This window comes from Etheostoma cragini, chromosome 18 (assembly GCF_013103735.1).
Source record: "Etheostoma cragini isolate CJK2018 chromosome 18, CSU_Ecrag_1.0, whole genome shotgun sequence".
Taxonomy (NCBI): domain Eukaryota; kingdom Metazoa; phylum Chordata; class Actinopteri; order Perciformes; family Percidae; genus Etheostoma; species Etheostoma cragini.
The window spans coordinates 2758103-2780602 of record NC_048424.1 but is presented as its reverse complement, the minus strand read 5'-3'; the positions used below and the strand labels follow the sequence as shown (position 1 = coordinate 2780602).

The 22500-nt window shown below is 40.6% G+C and overlaps 1 protein-coding gene across 1 annotated transcript; it reads left to right on the top strand.

The window, feature by feature from the left end:
- Positions 1-3611: 3611 nt before the first annotated feature.
- Positions 3612-8983, top strand: pax1b (paired box 1b). The gene is made up of 4 exons (XM_034899387.1): positions 3612-4125; positions 5692-5906; positions 7046-7298; positions 8728-8983. The coding sequence occupies exons 1-4, from the start codon at positions 3666-3668 to the stop codon at positions 8784-8786; spliced, it is 987 nt and encodes a 328-aa protein (XP_034755278.1). The 5' UTR covers positions 3612-3665; the 3' UTR covers positions 8787-8983.
- The last annotated feature ends 13517 nt before the right edge of the window (positions 8984-22500 follow it).

The following is a 22500-nucleotide window of genomic DNA, read 5'->3' as shown; positions in this document are numbered from 1 at the left end:
AAGATAGCTATTCTAACTGTTTATCCGTTAATTTAAGATAGCTATTCTAACTGTTTATCCGTTACTTTAAGATAGCTATTCTAACTGTTTATCCGTTACTTTAAGATAGCTATTCTAACTGTTTATCCTAACATTAAGCTAGCTATTTCAACTATTTATCCGTTACTTTTTGCTATTTCAACTGTTTATTCATCACTTTAAGTTAATTTTAAAGTTAGTGTATTTACACTTTTTATCCGTTATTTTGAGCCAACTATTTCAACTCTTTACCCGTTGCTTTTTGCTATTTCAACTGTTTATTCATCACTTTAAGTTAACCATTTTAACAGCTTAGCTGTCACTTTAAGCTAACTCTTGTAAAAGTTTATGCATGAGGCCATTTGTTAACATTCAGTATTCTTAAGTGATTCTGGGGCCCCCTAGTGGTCCTTGAGGGGTTTCAGGGGGTTCCAGGGGGTAAAGGGCAGTCATTGGTTTTCACTATAATTCGTATGTAACACAATGACAGAATGTATGGCATGTTGTGGACATGGGTTTCATACACTTTCTGTAATAAAACATCTAATAGAAAATTTTCCGAAATAATTTTCAATTAACAATGAAATTGTCGCCTTCTGTCAAAGTTTTAAAATCTTCAATTATTTTTTAAACAAGTTGAACTTTTGAATGAAACCCAGGAAACATCCTTTGGTTATATATGTCTGTCATGTGACTAAGATAATTTAATAACACAAATACACAGCCTATGAAGCCAACTATGCCTCTTTATTATGATGAAACATCTTTTATATAACTTTAACCCCCTCATCATTTTTGTCGTAATGTGCCAATAACTAGCTTTAACTTAACAGGCCGACCAATAATCACTTATACATTCAGACATACCAACAATGACCTTCAACAGTCATGCAACTTAGGACCTTGGCTAATGTAAGCAATTAATTGCAGTTAAACAAAGAATCCGCAATTACATTAAAAAAAAAGACAATTATGTGCTAATTGTTACAAACCTACTGACAAGTACCCTTTAGCTCTGTTTGGGAATGATTTGATTGGTTGTGCTCCCTAAGTCAAATGGGACAGGGTTTCCTCAGCCTGTTATGACACGTTCAGTGTGAACATGTGAACCAAAGAGCCCTTCAGGATCCCTCGGCCTTCTGAGTGCTGACGCAAAATGATCCTCCTGCAAACAGGAAGCAATGACATGACATCAACAGGAGGAGGAGGAGGAGGATCACTGCAGTCGGAGCGTTGGATGGTGGAGCACAGAGACGCTGTGGACGGCAGCTGATGGGTGAGGCAAACAAAACTGAAGCTTACACAAACAAGAGCGAGAGTAAATCCATGCCAGGCTAAAAAAAAGGAGATATTTTTACTCTCCATTTCAGATGTTTTCTTAGGAAAAGTTGCTTTGGTGCTTTTTTGTTCAGAAATATGTGTTTAATTGTTAGATTGGAGTTCTTTTTGACATAAGTGGCAGGAGAAAAGAAGATAATTACTACTACAACTTTTTCATGCATTTATTAATGTGTAAGTATGCTTTCAAAATGTCAACTCCATGGAGAATAAGACAAAGTTACAAAGTCAGACTTGTGTAAGTGTAGTTCTTTGATCTGGGGACAGTTGTTCACTTGCATGGTTGATTGTGAATCAAGGTTGTATTTAACTATTCATAAACAGTCACATAAATGCAGGAAAATAAATCACAACAAAGAAAAACAGATACAAAAAGGGGATTAAGAAAGAGTTTAAATGAAAAGGGAGTGGACACATAACGTGTACGCTTTAATTGATTCAGGACCCAGGATGCAGTTTGTTGTTTGTCAAGAATTTTAAATTCATAATGCAAAAATGAATTTCATCTGCTTTTATTTCTTAAATGCCTAAACAAAGAGATCATATGGAGTCTGGACAAGATTTCAAAATCCACCTGCTGCAATTGTTTTGATTGACAGGTATTTTTAATAAGATCAGAAGCTTGATGATTGGATATATTTGATTAATTTATGTTAAATGTTAAAGCTTCATGGTGTTTAGCAGCAATATTTTACTTATAATTAAATAATAAAAGCACAATAATGCAAATGATATTCTATAAATAAAACCCTTCAATTGAAACTGAAATGGTAATTAGTAGCCGTGTTGCATCAACTTCACCCTATTCAATCAATGTATCATGGTTATAATGAAAGAAATTAGTGTCCCTTGATTTAATAACTTAAAACATAGCCTACATGTTGTTCTCATTCAAATGTTGTTGTAGCTTTATAGCAGGGCCTCCAAATTATTGCCAATTTTTTAAAAAGATTTTTCAAAAATTAAAAAGCTTCAACATATTTCCAACATTTTATTATATTTTTATTATATATATTTATTATTAATGTAAATCCCCTCTGTTGATAGGCTTACTGTTCATAGGTAAGGTTGTCACTAAGGTAGTAAGGATACAGTTAATCCCAAAGGATTTATAAAATGATAATTTATGTAATCATGCCGACAGTTATTAGGGTATTTGAGTTGAAAAGCTCAGTAGTCTAAGGACAAAAAAGGTAAATATAAAAGTGTAAGGCTGCCCTAAAAGTTATTGTAGGCCCAGTTTAATGTTCAACTTCACATTATACAGTATATGTAGAAGGGGGTCCCTGATCCATCTCTGATTCATTTAACGGGTCCTTGGCCTAAAAATCGACCCCTGCTCTGAGGGTATAAATGTTTATATTTTATTAAAACAATAGGCTACATTGTTTATAACTCATAACTTCTTGAATGCATATGAGAACTGCAGCTCTTTTCTTTAATGAAAATTAAACAAAATCCTCATTTGTCTCTCATCTAAAAGCTATTTCCTAAAAAACCGGTTTATTTATCAAACTAAAACATTTGAGAAAATCTATTTCTGAAAAGACAAACGTCACTTCCTTATTAAAGGACGCACAGTTTGGGTTTTGGCCCCATTAAGGGCTGAGCTATAGACCTAACTTGTATATAATTGACATTATGTAGGCATACAGTCATCATCGCACTACGCTTTCCTCTCTTATCTTTATTTCTTTCTCTTTTTCTTCCTCCTCTCTTCTGTTCTACTCAAATCCATTTTTTGATTCAGTTTTATTTATAGTGTCAAATAATAACAGACGTTATCTCAGGACACTGTTCCCATAGAGTGGGTCTAGACCACCTCAGTGGGTCTAGACCACCACAGTGGGTCTAGACCACACTCCAGGGCTGCACGAGATGAGGAAGATATCTCCTTGTGATTATTTTGACTGATATTGCGATATGATTCACGGTATTGGAGGGAGTGATCATTTTAGTGTAATTTTTCTCATTTTTATTGAAAAACATTCAAATTAAAATGATACAGTAGGATTCAGTTAGAAAAAAGCTTACTGATAACATACATGCTATTTAGTTCATAGGCTGTGTTTTTGCATTATCTGGGTCACATGACAAAAAGCACAGGATGCATCCTGGGATTCATTCAACACTTTAATTAGTTTAAAAAGAAATGATTAAAATATATTTTTTTTTATTAGTCAGAAAGAGACACTTGGTAATCGCTATAATGTCCGAGACAGTTAATTAGACAGCAACATTTGGAATAGTCTCAGCTGCCGCTGCCCGGCCCGGTGCGGCTGCGGATCGTGGAGCTGGCGCAGCTCGGCATGCGGCCCTGCGACATCAGCCGCCAGCTGCGCGTCTCCCACGGCTGCGTGTCCAAGATCCTGGCGCGCTACAACGACACCGGCTCCATCCTGCCCGGAGCCATCGGCGGCAGCAAGCCGCGGGTCACTACCCCTGCTGTGGTCCGGAGCATCGGGGACTACAAGCAGGGCGACCCAGGCATGTTCGCCTGGGAGATCCGGGACCGGCTGCTGTCGGACGGGGTGTGCGACAAGCATAACGTGCCGTCAGTCAGCTCAATCAGCCGGATACTCAGGAATAAAACTCTGTCGCATCCGTATGAGAGCGTGAAACCAGCCCCGGCTCAGCTGCAGTACGGACACGTGTACCCGGCATACTCATACACCGGGCCCGCAGGGACCCACACCGGGACCGGACACGTCGGCCTTCCGCGGAGCTGGCACAACATCCTGGGCATCCGAGCCTTCGTGGACCCGGCAGGTTGGTGGAGACACTTTATTTTTCTCAAGGGCGAAGGTTTTGTTTCAACAATGTTGGGGGGCGATAACGGCTGGAGTCATCTCAATAAAATAAAACACAACTTTGGACGTGGAACACTTCATTTGCTGCATTCTGGTGAACTTCATTATGCATCAATTTATGGTTCAAATGTCTTTATTTATGTTAAGGAAAGACTCATTCTCCTGTAATGTTAAAAACGTCAACTTCTCAAGGCTACCAAGCAAAACCTTCCCCAAACACATTTCTATTTTTATAACTTAATAACTACCTAGTGACGTTAAATTCAACCCCTAACTCGGCTTAATAGTGAATAAACAAAGACCAATCAATAACTTGCATCTTCAGACATCCTGAGGGCCCATCACTCTAGCTGTGTTTCAAATAAAGTTTGTTACATGAATCTCTGTCTGAAAGGTAGTTATTGGAGACAAGACATTCTGAATATTTAGAGACCTAACATTGGTAGTAACACTTTAAAAACATTTAAAAAAAAAAGATTTATTGGCTACCTTTTAATTTCCCTTAAACTTTCCCACATTACTATCATGTGTCTTTTCTAGAACTTAGGCCTAACTTTTTTATTGATGTTCACAATGAAATGGGCGATTCAAACACCAGACTTTAGGGTACATTGTGCACTCTAAGACACACGTGTCAAACTCAAGGCCCGTGGGCCAATGCCGGCCCCTTACTAATTTTGATCTGGCCCCTATAAACATTTAGATTCACAATACACTCTGGCCTACCTACGTTCTTTTTTTCACGCTTCTTCCTAACGTTTTTGGCATTTTCTTCGACATTTTTGCACACCAAACTGTAACTGAGAAGTCTATATGAGACATGCAATAATACAGTCAAATATATTTGACTCTTCTCACGGCATCAAAGCAGTAAACTCTGTTCTTGGCACTTGATGTGATTCTCATTATGATAAGACATGGGGGGGGGGGGGTTTGATCTGTCCAGCTTTGTAAATTACGCCTATGCATAATGTAATCATAATGTGACCTTTAAACCAATATTTTTTAGTTTTTTTCCAGAATTTCTTGTGTTTATAACATTCCATAAAACATCTTTATACAGTCAAAACATCTTTATACAGTCGGACATAAAGTCTGACAGCAGCTGTTCGTGTTTCTTCATTTAGTCTTTTGGAGTGTCTGATTCAGTATGAGGCATTTGAAAGCAGCGCCATGGATGTTCAAAGGAGTCTAAGTCAGATCAACAAAACCTGTAAATTATAAGTTCGTTAGCCACTTGTGACTGAGTGAAATGATTTTTTGACTGTGATCAAGAAGAAATGGAGAAAGTTTTAATGACAGATCTGTTTTATAAATCCATCTTTGGTCTGAGCTGCAGAGAAAAGATCCAGTTTTAGTTTTGTTTTCCTAAACTCTAATGGGTAAAACAAATCTGAATGTTTCAATTCATTTTCTATGTTTTCATGAACATTTTCTCGAGTGAAACTTCTGCCGACATCAACCATAAAATATTAAACTATTTACATTTATGTTAATTCAGTGTTATTGTTTCAATCTTTTCCAGCACTGTGTGAATCTGAAGGACATTCAGCCAAAATGGAGGAGAGGACGAGGATGGCCAATAGTATGGGCAGTAGTATGAGTAGTATGACTAGTAGTATGACTAGTAGTCTGACTAGTAGTATGACTAGTAGTATGAGCAGCAGCGGACCGTTTCCTTCTGGAATCAATGAAGTGGAGAAAACAAGCAACGAGCTGGAACTCAAATACCAACAGCAGGTAAATAAAATGGACTTAACTCTCTTTTGTGTTTCCTCATTTGAACTGACTTCATGAATGAATCCAACATCAGTGAACTTAAAAAAAGGTAAAATTAAAAACAGGTTATTGAAGTGGGAAAATCTTACATTTGACAGTAAAGCATAGAACAACAGCTGAATTCATACACGTACTTGGGGAAAAGAAGGAAAATCAAAAGTAGGATTGTTAATATTCACTTTGTTGATTCACCAGCTGTTTTACCATCTGTTTTGATTTTGAGGCAAACAGGAGGCATCCTGGCATCCTTTAATGTAACCAGAGCTCTGATTGGCTAATATCGAGGCACACTTCCTGTTTTCAAGCTGGTTTAAGAGTAAAAAACTACAGTCTGTGGATCAGTGTTACAGAGAGACCGCTGTGCTGATGACACATGATACAATAACAAAATGAAGCTTCTTATATACGTCAAATAAAGTCTGTTTCTTGTCAGTTTAACCCATGCTTGCTATGGTACGTACACATTGAGCTCTGATCTGCTGATTTTAAATAGGTGGCTTAACTGTGGTTAATCAGCCAATCAGAGCCAAGCCTAGACTCTGTGTGTTTGTGCTCTTGTGTCTGTGTTTGTGAAGAACTATTTGAGTTTAGGGATTTGCGATTAGTAAGAGGATTTTAAAGAAAGTGACGACATTTTGGAAAAGGCATTTATTTATTTTTATTATCTATAATGACGAGAGCGGTCTGATACAGCAAAAGTGGTGCTGACAGGGAAAAATACAATTACAGTTTTAGGGGGCCACTAAGGTCTATTTAAAGGAGACTTCAGATACAGTATTAGGGGACCACTAAGGTCTATATAAAAGAGACTTCAGATACAGTATTAGGGGACCACTAAGGTCTATATAAAAGAGACTTCAGATACAGTATTAGGGGACCACTAAGGTCTATATAACAGAGACTTCAGATACAGTATTAGGGGACCACTAAGGTCTATATAAAAGAGACTTCAGGTACAGTATTAGGGGACCACTAAGGTCTATATAAAAGAGACTTCAGATACAGTATTACAGGACCACTAAATAACTATAACCACTATATAAAGGCATCCAAAGATCACCATGTCATGGGACCTTTAATTGATTTTCTTTCTCCCTCAGTCTTTGCCCAGTCTGCTTGGTTACGTCTCAGCCTGTGCGTACTCTCCACCGAACCACTACGGCGTCTATGGAGGTCCAGCAGCCAACCACATGAGCACAGGACCCCACTGGCAGCCCCAGTCTTCCAGTCATACTCTCGGTCTCACTCCAAGTCTCACTCCCAGTCTGACTCAGGCCCATCCTGATCCTGCAGCAACACAAGATGCTGCAGATTTCCATTCTGCAACTTCTTTCAAACTTCTACAAAGAGACGGTGAGACTGTTTCCATAATGAAAGCCTGATGTCTTGATTTATAGACGGAAATCAACCACAACGTTTTTGACACAGAACATACGGAGATGGCGGACTCAAGCTGGGCTTTTCTTCGCCTCCAAATTCCACATTTTTCTTCCATCCCTCTGTTGATATCCGCGGTTGTATTTCAGTCTTCTAACACTGTAGGGGTAGTGGACTTTGTGGCTGGTCTGAAAATGACAAGTCTGAGAAACATTCATCCAAAAAGTCGCAGTAGTTCCTTTCTGTGTTATAAGCTATGAAAACAGGTTTATTTTCTGTTAAATGCTGCGTTTCTCTGCTCAACAACCCCTAATGTTACACAGAAGAGAAACAGCTCCTGGGTTAGATTTTTTGTTTATAAATCAAAAGTTGTACTTTGCTCAAGTATAAAATGCAGATAAATTAATAAACTGTGTCTGCAGCCTGAATTCGGATTAATGACAGGTGTAGAAAACCATCTACATACACAAATTTCAAATGTTATTCTATTTTTAACTTCTATTTTAACTGAAGGTTTCTTCAGTAATCTAAAGGATTACATTTCAGTTTTCATTGACAGAAAAAAATAAACCAAACTTTAAACTGTATAAGACTAATCTGATATTGAACAAGCAGCTTCAAGCATCACTGGAGCTGCTCACAAACGCACCGCAGCGAAACTGTTCGCATTTAAATGATGAAACGATACGTTTATTATAACACATTCCCATGAACAGGTTTGTATGATATTTTACAAAATCTAATGCACAACAATTTGTACGATATCCTACGAAAGTATGGAGTGTGCTGACCGGTTACAGGACAGTTCCGTCTAGCGGTCTTTTCACTCCCTCCAGAAAAACGCAATTATGCGATCACATAATCCAATGCATAATCAGCCAAAGTCTGCATATTTATGCGGGGGTTTCATTTTTTCAAATACGCCGCACTTTAGCCGCATAAATTGCAGATTTCCCCACAAACTAATAAGGGGCCTGCATGATTTCATAATCCGCATTTTCCGCAGAGGAGGGTCTGGCTAGTTCACACAGCATTCGGAGATGGGAGAAAAACGTGCTCTAGTTTATTGGCATTTCTTTAAACCAATCACAATCTTCTTGAGAGGTGCTAAATGCCGAGCGGAGCCACGGTGCTGCTGCAAAATAGTTTCAGGAAGGCACTTGTTTTGGTGGAACATGGACGTTCAAAGTTGGACAGATAGCCTAGCTAGATGTCTGGATTTACCCTGCAGAGATCTGAGGAGCAGTTCGTAGGATATCATACGACAAATTTAACACTTTATGAGAATGTGTTGAAAAAATCTACAGTGGCCTGCTGTATTTAGGACATTGCTGAGACTAATAAACCAACATATGAGACATGAAAATGATGCTGATGAATGATGTTCTTTTTGTTTTCACTCCAGAGGACAGGAAACCTCAGAGTCCTCTGTACAACCATCACAGATCGTCTTCAGCCTCGTGACGACGTCGATGAAACACAAGAAGATGTTTCAATTGTGTTTTGAAAGACTAAAAGAGAGTGCGTAGCTGCTGCAGGCGCGAGCTCAAGACCTGAAAGAGAAACTCTCCTCTCACTCTGAAATTGCATCATCTGGTAAAATATTTTTGGTAAAGCTGTGTATATATATATGTATATTTTTGTTGTTGTTGTTGATAAATTTGTTAAATAAAACGTATAATACTGATGCTTGGTCAGTGGCTCTCAGCGTCAGATACCAACGCAAAAATCCCCCTTTATACCCTTTAATAACCCACATGGAATCCCCAGGCAGAGCAGCTGTAAGAGGATGTAGTATTAAGATAGATGGTAGCGAGTAGCACGAAAGACCAAAAAATCTGCTTAAAGGTGCTCTGCCAAGTTACTTTGTGGTAATGTCTGAAGTTCTGCCATGGACTCTGTAACATTTTTGTGAAAGAAATGCCTTGGTTACCTTGGTTAAACAACACAGGACTTTCACCCAGGTGACCGGAGTTCATGTCCCGTTCTTACTCCACGTGTCACTAAAACATACATTTTTGTAATCCCACCCACCGCCTTTTCCTAAACCTAACTGTCCCGTTCTTGTGCCGCGTGTCAGTTAAACGTACGTCCTGACCCAGAGCATCAAAATGTGACATCAAGTGTCCTGACCAAATGCATCTAAATATGACACCAAAGGGCTAGACGCGAATCCCGGGAGTGTCAAATTGTGATGCCAAGAGTCCTGAACTTGAACGTCAAATAGTGAGACCAAGGGGTCCCAGCCAAGAGTGTCTAAACGTAACGCTAAAGGAGACCTTTTTTGCCAAAAACAAACGCCAATGGTAGCTGAGCAAGCGCCGCTTTTTGACGCGATGGGAGTGAGAATGCATGTATAGAACAACGTTTCTTTACTCCAATTCTTATGGTCGTTAACCGCGGCGAAAATAACCATCATTGTTGCTCTGTACCTGTTGTGTAACTGTCAGATTGTCGGAAAATGTAACGCCGTTGTTTCTGGGTTCATAGCATCATCCAGAGGCAGACACTTGTCGCTGAATTTTTATCGTGAATTTTAATGTAGAAAATCTGCTTAGAAATATGGATAGATATAATGTAATTCTGCTAAATAAAACATCACATCCATCCACGTGACAAGGGCTGGAAAGATTATTAAGTGATACTCTGATCAAGTGGAGTGGAAATCACAATTGTCAGATTGATAGCACTCTAACCCAATGGATTGGGTGGGGGGGGAGTAATCACATTTCAAGAGGGGGCGGTGCCACCCCTACGCCCCCTCCCCCCCCCCCTCCTTTGGGAGTCATTAATAATCTACATACGTGGTCGTTCAGGTATGAGGCTGTGTTTGTATTTTGTATTTCACATGTTAAATATATGACAACGTGTTGCTCCTTTATGTTTATATCTGTGTGAAATGGCGTCCTGTCATGTTGAGTTTTTTTAGGCGTCACTACCTGAATATAACGGTGTAAAGATTCATTGGCTGCTGCAGGTATGAAGAAGCTTCCTGCAGGTAAACACAAAGAAGCTGTAACGTGATCCATCAGCAAACAGCTCAAAGTAAACAGCGGCCGACCATTAATGCCTGAACAATGTGAGGCTGACAGAGCGGACATCGGGGCTTTGTTTAAAACGTCTCTTTGGGAAGCGTGTGGGTCATTTAGGATGCCAGTTAAGTCCTAATTCTCTTCTCTGGGATCTGCTTTGTCTTTCTGTCCAAACGTCCATCTGAAGCCACTTCTGGGACATTAAAGGATAGGTTGGCTCGTTCATATCAGCCATTCCTTCCTCCAGTTTCCTCCTACCGGTGTCTATGTTTCTTCTATCACTTAAATCTGTCAGTTCTGATTCAACTTTGCCAGTTTCCTGTGAAATCAGGGATCATAACAAACATTTCAAGGTTCAGTGTCAAGCTTTATTGTCATAATTTGATACAGGATTGCACAAGGAAAAATGCGGTTGTGGAGGAGGACATCAAATAGAATATAGCAGTATAAGCACTAAAGGAAGAACATGATTTAGATTATCTGGATAAGTGACCTTATAAGTGATCTTATAAGTGATAAGCCTTTTTTACAGCCTAATAAGTCCTCACAATGAAATTACAATATACTTTGTTCTACCTTCACTACCTTCAGTTTATCAGAAGAATTTAAATTCAAAATCAACAAATTTGAAGATACATGGATTTGTACTTGTACTGCCCCTTTAACAGCTGGAATAGAGTGTGTGTTTTGTACTTTACATATTTTCGTTTTTGTACAAAAACTTATGTACACTCATTGAGTGAGTTAGTCTAAAAAAAATAGGCCGGTCACATGACGTGTGTTAAGTTTAGCCGACAGAAGGTGCCTGTAAGCCGGGTACGGAGCACCGTGAAAGGACGGGACTTTCAGGGGCCATGGCAGTTGAGTTTTGCCAAAAAAGTGAGCATTATGCAGCAATGACATTTACGTTGAGGCACCAAAAATAACCAATCAAAGTTAGAAAAACAAAATGTGGTTTGGGTTAAAACCTTCAAGAGACATGAACACCCGTTTCCTGCGTGAAAGGCTGATGTTTTCCCCGGGACATGAACTCTGCTCCCGGTCTTGAAAGCGCTGTGTTTTTATGACCCATCTGTCCATTCTGGATCTTCACACACTCCTAGGCAGCATTCAGAGAGGCTGCGTCGGTCGTCCGACTGCCTGTAAGAAAGCAGGGCTTTCCGTTTACTTTGAATGGGAGTTGTGCGTTTAGGCTGCGGCTGACTCATCTTTTTGGAGAAACGCAGCAACAGCCAATCATGTAAGTGGAGATTAGACTTGTCTGTGTTTTTTTTTTTTTAAAGTTATTTTTTCTGGGGTTTTGCCCTTTATTAGACAGACAGACGAAGATGTGTGAAAGGGGGAGAGAGAGGGGGAGTGACAGCAAAGGGGCCGCAAGCCGGATTCAAACCCGGGCCCCCTGCGCCGAGGAGCAAGCCTCTGTATATGGGCACCCGCACTAACCACTGAGTTATCTGGGTGCCCGACTTGTCTGTGTTTTTTGAGCTACGGTTGGGGTGGTGTGAGAGTCCCGTACAGGGAGCGGGAAACATCACTGCCACAAGAACAGTTTTGAAACACCAAACACTGAACTGCCTGAGAGTTTGTGTAACAGCTGAATGTTTCATGCAACCATCTATAAACGATCCAACGGAGGTCTACTTCGGCTTTGTTGGGGGGTTCAAGAACTAAGCGTCACAAAATGGGCCGTTTCATCGACACCTCCTCGAGATGGGCGACTTTCATTAGTCAATGCCAGACCCTTAATCTTTCAGATTTGGGTCTGGATTTTCCAGCAACCCCACTGCTCCGCTCCGCAGCAAATCACCGGATCACTTTTTTTGGTGTGAATGCCCACTTACAGTGCAGTAGTCACTGTGGTTCATGCAGAAATAAAGACATTAAGTACATAGTAATTACAGCACTTTACTTTTCGTGGCTCTATGTACGAATGGTTTTGAGAGCAGCCTGATTATAGAGTTTGTGTTTTGTACTTGTGACTGCACCTTTAACCACACAAAACCTTTTTTTGTGCTTACAAGTGTTGGCAGCAACTACAATGATGCCTGTAATAATATGACATGCTTTCACCTTTCTGCGTAGTTGTTCATTACAATCAGAGTCAGTCTTCAGTTGATGTGGACGTGATGTGAGTGTCTCTGTGTGATGAATTGTTCATGGTCACTGACATCATCTCTGTAGATTTTAATCACAGTTGGATCTCGTTTTGTTGCACCTTAAACAGGTTTCATCTGAACGCTCGGCTGCAGTCTTTGTCAGTGTACCGTGAATGTTCCCGGCTAATTACCGCAAAAGAACAACGTGTTGCAAAACAACAACGTGTTGCAACCCTCGACATCAGGAGTTAATTATGATGGATTAACTTGTCAGACAGAGAATCTTCATCTTCCTCTGTGGGTTTTTCCCCATGAAAATACTTTTTACTCATAAGCGGAGTTTGACATTCAAGCAGGGGGGGGGGGGGGGACGGTTGAATTTAAGTGGCGGGATGCCCCGACACTTAAATTCAAATAAAATGTAACAGCAAACAATCAGTGTTTGACCTACAGTCTGCTGAGATGCCTTTAAAGTGTGTAGTGTTGATGGAAAAAGTGATACAAGATTAAACTGATGTCTGTGTCCTCCGGGGCTGTTTCAAAAGGAACATGTTGTGTGAAACCAGTTCAAAAACACAGAATTTCCCTTCAGGGATCAAACGAATTTCTGATTCTAAATCTGATTATTTACAGTGTGGCACTAATAATTTTACTGAAGTAAAGGCTCTGAGTACTTCTTCCCCTGCTGCTGTGTTCTGCACATGAAAGACAATGAGTTTGTGAACCAGGAACCCGACAGGCTCAGAGTCAGGTCATAGACGTTTCCCACAGATCTCCCCTCCGTGCCCTCCCGCTGACTTCTGCCGTCTGATAGCATCTTTAATGGATAGCTGGTTGGGCCGAGCCCTGACAGACGGCATGACGGAGCTGTGAGGGAACAGGTTCATGTTTTTTTTTTTGTACGGGCAATCACACATGCCATCTTAACTATTTGACTTGTCTTCCCTGTTGCTGACATGCCATCTTTAACCTCAGACACTCCCGTGAAATAGCTCGGCGTCCCTGCTGCCTGGCCCTCTCCTCCTGTTGGCTCGTCTTTGTGTTTGTTGGGACGGTCTGTTGTGTCGCTGATGATGGCGGCCGCTGATAGGGAGCAGCTCTCTGCAGACACATGGCGGGGGTGGGGTAGAAAACAGTCTCAAATCATTTCTACTTTCATATGTTCAAAGTAAAAAAAACAACCTTTGGATACAGCATGGGAGTGGTTTTAAGTTAGGCCTGAACATTATCTGCATTATTTTATGATAAAGGAACAAGCAACCGGAGACACTGATCTGTGGCACTTTGCCCGCCATTTCATCTTTTACCTGTTGATCTGGTAATCCTTCAGATGTGAAGGGAGATCTGAGCTAAGCCACATCAACAGAAAGTGTCACGTTGTCTGACCTGAGGAGCAACAGAGAAAGCTTTTAAAACACTTCAGCAGTGAGGGGGGGCGCTTCCTGCTGCTGAGAGAAACTCTCGAGTTTCACTCAGGTAAAGTAGGGATGGACCTTTTCCCCAGTACATGATGGCATCATGATGATCCTTCAGCATATCTGAACAGGGCTACACTTCAAGTCAACTCAGTTTAGTTAAGACACGGACAGTGCAAGTTAATCAAACATGATTATTTACGGGTTAAAAACGCCAGAATCAGCCCCAAAAGTCCGTGCCGGGTTTACCCAGGACTTCTACCTTGAATGCTTTCTCAAACGCCTGAAAAAAATTGTTTGGGGTTTTAAAATAACTCCGTTGGAGAACAATTTGGAGGAAAACCAAAGAGTTAATCAAAATAAAAAAGGACAAAAACGTCAACACCGTCAAACAAAGTGACCAAAAATGGGGGGAATTATAAAAGGCAGCAACAATTTCAGGGAAAAATGACAAATGTCGAAAGAAATCGTTGAAAAACATTAGAAATGTAGGCCTACCGTAAAACCCACGAATTAAGCGACAACGTCACGTGATCATACTCAATCTCAGCGGTGGGACGGGTCAGCTTCACAGTCGTAGCAACAAAACTGTCCAGAACCAACCGTTGAAAACAAGATGGCTGCCAAACTCGCCTGGTTTCATCAGCAGTCGAGGTCCTGTGGGTGTACTCGGTCCAGATCCAGAGGTGAGAGGGGGTCACAGGCAGACAGTGGACTGTTGGACTTCTCCGCCCCGTGTTTTGTCTGTGGTCATAAAATCTGACGTTACTCAACAGTTACTAAGTACTTGAGTAATAATTTGTACCAGGCACTTTTCACTCTCCCTTAAGTAATTATTTGGATGACTACTTTTTACTTTTACTTGAGATATTATTCTTCAGTAACAGTACTTTTACTTGAGTACAATTTTTGGCTACTCGACCCACCTCTGGTAGTAAGTAAGAGAGCGTGATAATGTACTCACTGAGTGAAAAAGGCTGGAGCATGGCTTGTATTGTAAACAAGTGTCAAATATGTTAATTGAGCTGAAGCTGCATTTTGTGCACAGTTTGCGTTTGTGTTTTTGTGGAATGTGGATAAATCAGAAAGTTAAAGTATTATGTTTGCAAGTGCCTTATCTTGCTAATACAAAACCAACAGCATCTTACTAACAGCTAACTTGTCCTCTCTGGTAGACAAGGGTACTAAAACAATCGTTTGACATGCTTCAAATCACTACCGGCACTTTGGTGGACGAGAGCAGGCGGCAGCTGAGATCAGCTTAGAGCAAGGCACTTCCCAGCATGCCCTGGGTTTTGCAATTGGTGGAAAGCAACTGCAGCGCCTTGCTCCCATGTGGTCATCGTTGCCTACGTGTGCATGACGTCACAGCAAGTCACGTTTTAGTTGGAAACAAATCTACCCCGCATGCATTGGGCGTTGATCGTGCAGACCTGGCTCATCTCACATATGAAAAAACATGCTAAAACTGGCCCAACAAACCCCACCTAGGAGGGCAAAGGCTGCTGGGGGGGTTTCCCCTCAGTGTGACCCGTGCTGGTGCCCGTGACCCCGCCGTGCTTTCCCAGGGGTCACCAGGGGAAGGAAACAGATGTCACACAGCTTCTTTATGAGCATCTTCATGTACTCAAAGTCCCTCAGCTCCCGTTTAACATCGGCTGTTTGTTTTCGGAAGCTTTTCTGTTTCGGAGTCGTTAACGACATCAGCTGAAGAACTTTGTAAGAAACAAATCTGGCTTACTGAGAAAAAATATATGAATATATATTAAATATATGTATAATATATTTTATTTTATTTATTTTTCCTTGTCAAACGGGGATCAAAGCGACCTTTATGTTTGAGGATGATGAGCAGATCTTGATATTAGACTACAGTTACCTTTCACCTCTGCATAAGCTATTTGGATAATTATTCTGTTTTCAGTCATCCAAAAGTTTACCACTGTGCAAAAAAGACAGTATTATTATTATTATTGGTACAATACACAATAATTCATTAGTTGATGACATTGTATTAACCCTCCTGTTGTCCTGGGGTCAAATTTGTCCCATTTGTTTTTGAAAGTTTCTACATCAGAAATTTGGGATTATTTCATCCAAATTGTCCAAGTAATACATGGATGGTTCCATATAATGCTTCTTGCAAGTTAAACAAAGGATCAGTTCACTACTTTACTGAATTTTGGATGTTTTATTCCCCTCCCCAAAAAACTCTTAAAAAAGACAACAACAAAAAAGATATAATTTCATGTAAATTAGGTTTCTTGACCATGAATTTGAAAAAGAAAATAGTGTAAAACTAGTGGTAATATCTTGGTGTTAGTGATGTTTACAGTTTACTGATGGTAGTGAGAGAGACATAGAGAGAAAGAGGTATTAAGTATAAAAGTAAAGTAACCATTTAATGGCATTATGAAATGACAGCATTTAGCACGACTTTAACAGCCCAACATTCAACAGACACACTGATGCACAACTTAAACAGCTTCACGTGCACCCAGCAAAGAAAATCACAAGCTTTCTGACAGTGACATTTATGGCAGAACTGTGAGAAATTCTGTCAATGCTGTGCAAACAGATGAAGCTGAATAGAATAAATTACATTTCTAACTCACTTTTTCTTGCCTTCTTGGCAGCAAACTCAGCCGTGGATCTGTTAAATTCATCGTGGATATGACGTGTTTTCCAGTCAGTGGATAGACTAATGAGACCACACAGTCTTGAGACACCAATAGACGCAAATAGTTCAACTTTGAAAAGCTGCCCCAGTTATGAGGATAGTCAGAACCATATCTGTCTCACAGTTAGGCAATGGAACATGAAAATCACATCAAAGGCCAGACGTGCTTTTATTGGGTAAAGTCAAATATCTTTGACTGTATTGCTGCATGTTGCTTTTTTTGCCGTTAGTTGCATATTTAGTCATTTTTGTTGCTTTCTCTGACACAGTTGTCACTTTTTCCGACTTTTGTTGCATTTTGTCGACAGTAAGCTCTACAAAATTAAAAAAAAAAGGTTCCCAATCCATCATAGACTTTAGCGAATGAAGCAAAATGCAATGATGAAAAGCAAAAAATACATTTTTTTAAAGCAGGCTGCCACACAGCCGACTCACAGCAACTGGTATCACCGCCAGAACAGGAAAACTCTCTCCTTCTGGGGGGTTAACTGAGTCTCAAAGTTGGTAAATCTGGCAAATTCTGCTCTGAGGGTCAAGTAATAGCAGTTTGAAGAAAAACCTTTCCTGTATTTTTGGGTTTGGCACACACGGGCGTAGCACAAAATGGTCGACCCTGTAGAAAGGCATTTAGTAGGGGCCCCTCCAGACATCCACAGCTATTCATTCTAGCATCTTTTACGGCCCTCCTCAGTCCCCTGGCCCTGGGCACACAACTACATCAAATGTATCATGAACCTACCGCGGGCCTTAAGTTTGACACGTGCTGTAGAAGTGCCGTAGTTGTTCCTTTTGGATGTATGATGGGACAGTAAATCTCAGGTAATCCGTGTTGTATTTTAACCTCTCCGGCTCTGCTTGGTCATTAATGTATTGTCACCTTGATCTAAAGTCTGGAAAAACAATAAAAATTCCTCCTCTGCACCAAAGCACCTCAGCGGCACTCATTAGAAGAAATGAAACGGATTAAATGTGAGCGTTAATGTACCGTACGTCGCTTTAAATTGCTGCTCTACACTAGCATCACGTCTGCTGATAGGAGACTGCCTTTTAATCACCTTGTAACAAGTGGAAAGAGCTTGTTTATAGAATCTATCTTCTTGGTGAAGTCCCTTTACAGAATCATTGGGTTTAATACTCAAAATAACTTATGTCATCTTATTCAAATGTGGTATTTCCATTAAAACTCCTTTTAAAGTTTGCTACTTAACGTAATCCTAATCTAAAAATCCAGAGAACAGCTTCCATAAATGACAGAATCCAGAACAGTTAATGTTTTTAAAGTTCAAAATCTTCACATTTAATGTAAAGATAACCCTAAATGTCAATAAATAGCTGCACACTCATGCACCAACAACACTTTGAAGTCATCATCATTTTAAGTCTGATTTCTTTAAGTTGCTACCGTTCTCTTGATTCTCTTGATTTACACTGTTTTGAACCTGTCTGTAGGTGATGATTTCCCCCCATATTATAATCTTTACAAACATATGTTTAACTTGTTTTTTTAACGACCAGCGCACGGGTGAACTCGACCCGTGGAAACTCTGCAGGAAGGAGAGTTCAAAACCTCCAGTCCGACTGATCAACAGCTGATGAAGACAGTGACGAGCTGACCCGACGCTGCACGCCACTGCATGGTTTATAAAGGTGAGTCAAGCACAGAAACATGGCGCCGTTGATCTCGTAAATCACTAAACGCTGGACCTGGGTCTCATGAATGTAATCGTGCAACAAGAGTCAATCATACTTACACTAACTGCTGTCAAGGCTGACAATAAATGTCCCGACAGAAGAACTTTAAAGTACTAAAAGTTGTGTTGCAGCTCATATTGGACTTATTGGACCGTGTCTCATTCTTCTTTTTAGACCAGACGTGAGATTTTATCAGAGCCTGCGGTCACGTTCAAATTGATAAATGCTGTGCTTTGTGTGGGAATCGGCGTACGCCCGTCCCACGCCTGTTTTACGTCAAACGCACGTTTCATGAATGAAGGCCATTCCAAGAGAATGATTGCAAACCGTTGGAAGCCACCTCATGACATGTCTATCCATGCATGGAACCTTGCCTTCTTGGATGTTGTGTACATGGACCCTTTACACTTGGCCCAACATCCTTGGCTCAATGAGGTCCGGGCTGTAGCCTTGTGTTACAGCCTAGACCTCAACCTGCACATGTGATAGGTCCCTTATCTTGTCTCTGTATGTGTGTTTGTGTGTCCTTTTCTGCATGTGTTGGTTTGTCTCCCTCCCTCCCAGCTTTCCAGCGTTCCATGTCTCAGTGTGTTGTTCGTACGTTTTTTTTTTGTTAATTTTTGAATATAAAAGAAGAAAAAAAAATGATCACAAAAAAATGAGGGCCATGGTGTTTCACCTAGAGAAGTAGACATGAAGGCACCGGTCCCGACGGGGACGGATTCAGCAGCAAATTTGATTCTTCATTTGTCAAACACAGTGCACTCGTTGTGTAATGGAGAAATGCGAGTGGACCACCCACCCTGCAGCTGCTGAAACAGATCCACGGAGAATAGTAACACTGTTTCCACAGGTCACTCGTGTCCGTTGTTAAAATTGTGAAATTTGTGTGAGTTTTGTTATAAACGTGTGTGTGTTCAGACTGTAGCAGCTTGACCAACACATTTGCTGTACGGGGGAAAAAATGAATTAAACGAGCATCTTCTTGCATGTGCGATTAGAGCTTCATCATCTGTTACGTGAACTCCTGGGACAACAGAGGGTCATAAATCTGCTCCGATGAGTTACTGCAGCTCAGGGAGGCTCGGGTGTTTTGGTCGAGGGGGCTGCCGTGTTGTAAAATAGCCGAGACCATCACGCCATCGCTCATGGGAAATTATCAACCACGGAAAAGAAATAGTCCCACCGAGGATTTCCTGACATCCTCAGCCACGTGACGCAAAAGCCGGAAATCATGAGAGAAGAAAAATACATTTTTTTGTGCAGCTAAATTCCGATCTGTTTTCTTTTCAGCGTGAATTTGAAAAAGCTGTTCATTTACATAGATTTAAGTCAAAAATAATATTATTGGAAAAAGTAAACAGGAATTTCCGGCTTCTTCAACAACAACAACAACAACAACAACAACAAAGCAATATGAACTTTATTTCCTGCATTTAAAAACATTTAATTTAATATAGCAAATACCACTTGATGTACTTGATTTATCTTTGCTTGATTTACAAATATTTGAGAATATTAACTGTGAAATCAAACAGACGGGATTAAATTCAGAATTTCCCACGCCTCAAATTAACCTGCAGAACAGGATGAGTTTATGCAGGAGGACAGCAGATGTGGAAGTAACAAATTAACTCTCAGTACTGTAATAAAGTAATTTTTTGTGTATTTGAGTATTTTCAAAAATCCGTAATTTTACCTTTACTTGAAAAGATACTCTGCTGATTTTAAACCAGCTCTGTGTCGTCTTTGTGTGGGCAGTGAGTACGACTGAACGGTGTGTGAGTTCTCTCCGGCTCTCAGCGGAGGTCTGCTGGACATCCGTGCCACTTTTGTGTCATCTGGTGGACCTCGGTAGACCTTGGCTGCTTTCCCTCCGTACACTGGCGCCAAACATCCTCATCTGCACACACTGCCCACACATAGACGACACAGAGCTGGTTTCAAAATCACTAAATCTAGTCTAATCACAGTTTTTAATTTTGGCGATCGCTTCAATGTAACGTTTATTGATGTCTAAAACGAATTCATCCAAAATACATGTAGCTTCAATCACTTGGAAAGTAATCCTCAGTTGCAGCCATAGCTTGAACTGTTTAAGATGTTTTTATAAAAACACGGACACAATCTTGGGTAGTAAATTTTTTTGGGGTAACATTTAAAAACATAGTTCCCATACAGCGTGCAACAGATTTTCCAAGACTTTATCTGCTCCCCGTTGTGCTTCTCGGTGCTGTAAACCTGCCTCCGCATTGGTTTTTGAAAGCCTAGACTAGACCAGATGGTGATGGAGAAGGCTGTGAAAACAAGATGGCTGCCAAACTCGCCTGGTTTCATCAGCAGTCATGGTCCTGTGGGTGTACTCGGTCCAGATCCAGAGGTGAGAGGGGGTCACAGGCAGACAGTGGACTGGGGGACTTCTACGCCCCGTGTTCTGTCTGTGGTCCTCTCCGTGTAGAGTCACGGCGGGCCGGCGGCTCTTAGTTTGACGTCGGAGGGCTGGGTGTGTGCGGCGGCAGGCCTCGGGGAGGTTTGGGAGATCAAAGACGACCAATCGCTGACTGAGCTGCTCCACTTGAGCCCAACAGACTGAAGTAATAACACACATGACATCATGGTGAAATAAGGATGTGGATCTCTTGCAAAAACAAAAGAGATGCTTATAAAATAGTGAAGCTCAATTTTCTCAGAGGCACAAATCATCATCAACCCAAAAAGTGTTGTCCTTGGGTCAAATGTGACATGTTTTAAACTTCTTCTTTTCACATCAGAAATATAGGTTTCTTTCAACCAAATTGCATGGATGTGCTTCGCAGATAAAATGTTTGATTGCTTTAATTCAGTACTTGAGGTGGGAAATAAAGGTGCCGATACTCTCTTGCATGGGTAAATCATTATGAGTCATTGGACTGGTTAATAATACATTTTTTCTTCATACTGGCTGCTAAGTGAAGAAAAGAGAAGAAAGGGGACAAAATTATATTCAAGTATTGTAGATCGTATTTAAGGTGCCTGGAGTGAAAATGTGAGAGTGTGTATAAACACACAGCAGGGTGAAACTGTGAGGCTGCAGTTGGTGTAAACAGCGTGATGGATGCCTGGTTTTCTTTATGGTGACATGAAAAGTGTCTGTAGAGTCTCACAGTGTGAGGATTACCTGCAGGCTGCTGCCACCTAGTGACAAAACATCTGTTCATGTAGAGTAATGTTTCCCAAACTTAGGGTTGGGACCCAAAATGGGTCGCAGACACGTTTTATAGGGTCGCCAATTGGCAGAGTAAAATGCATATCAATCTTATGTGAATGAGCGTTCTTTTTTGCTCCACTGGTCTGTTCAGCTCAGATGCTTTGGGTTTTCTCTCTCTCTCTCTCTCTCTCTTTTCTTATCCTAGGAGGGGATAAGAAAACGAGTTGAGAAAGGGGTGAGACACAGAAAGGAGAATAGAGTCCTTTTCTGTTTTTGGTTACTTTTATAATGGAATAAACATATTTTATATACATGTAAATTCACGGTCTGTTCCGTCTTTTGTCCACCGTTTAAAAATGTAGATGTTGCAATGACTCATGGTGTATTTTTGTAAATTTGTGTCCCGGGGAGACACCAAATTTCTCTTTTGGGTCTTGAGCTGAAAAAGTTTGGGGACCACTGATGAGAGCAGAGCAACAAAGATGTGAGTTATACAGTCCTTAGTCCAAAACTACTTTTCTTTCTTATGTAGCTTACAAAGATTTATTTGTAAGCTACATATGAAATATATGAAATGTACAAAGTCTTTGGAGATTAGACTTCATCGTGTGAAATGTAGATGCTTTAAAGGGGTAGGGAAACCTGCATACTGTTTTTAAAGTTTAAGGTATATTACTGAAAATAGACACAGTTTCTGTCTTATTTTTACAGTAATATACTGGCTGCAGTGTAATTCCCGCCTTTTCCTTTATTTTCCCAATGTGCAATGGATTTAACAGTAGCCTGTAATCTGTAACATTCGCAGATAGTACCAGTACCCGATCTGTGCCTGCACCACCCGTCTTGCGCATGTGCAAGATGTTCGCACATGCTCAGATGATAATCCTGTTTTGGGGATTTACAAACCTGCACGATTTGTTCCACGCTTCAGGTCGTAGTTGTAGCGGTCTGCCTTCACCGTGACGCTAGCGTTAGTTTAGCTAACAGCTAATTTGGCAAACCGCTAGTTGAGACAGCATGTGATAACTTTAAAAGACCCTCAAAATAAAACCTGAAAATAACCGTTATTTTAACGG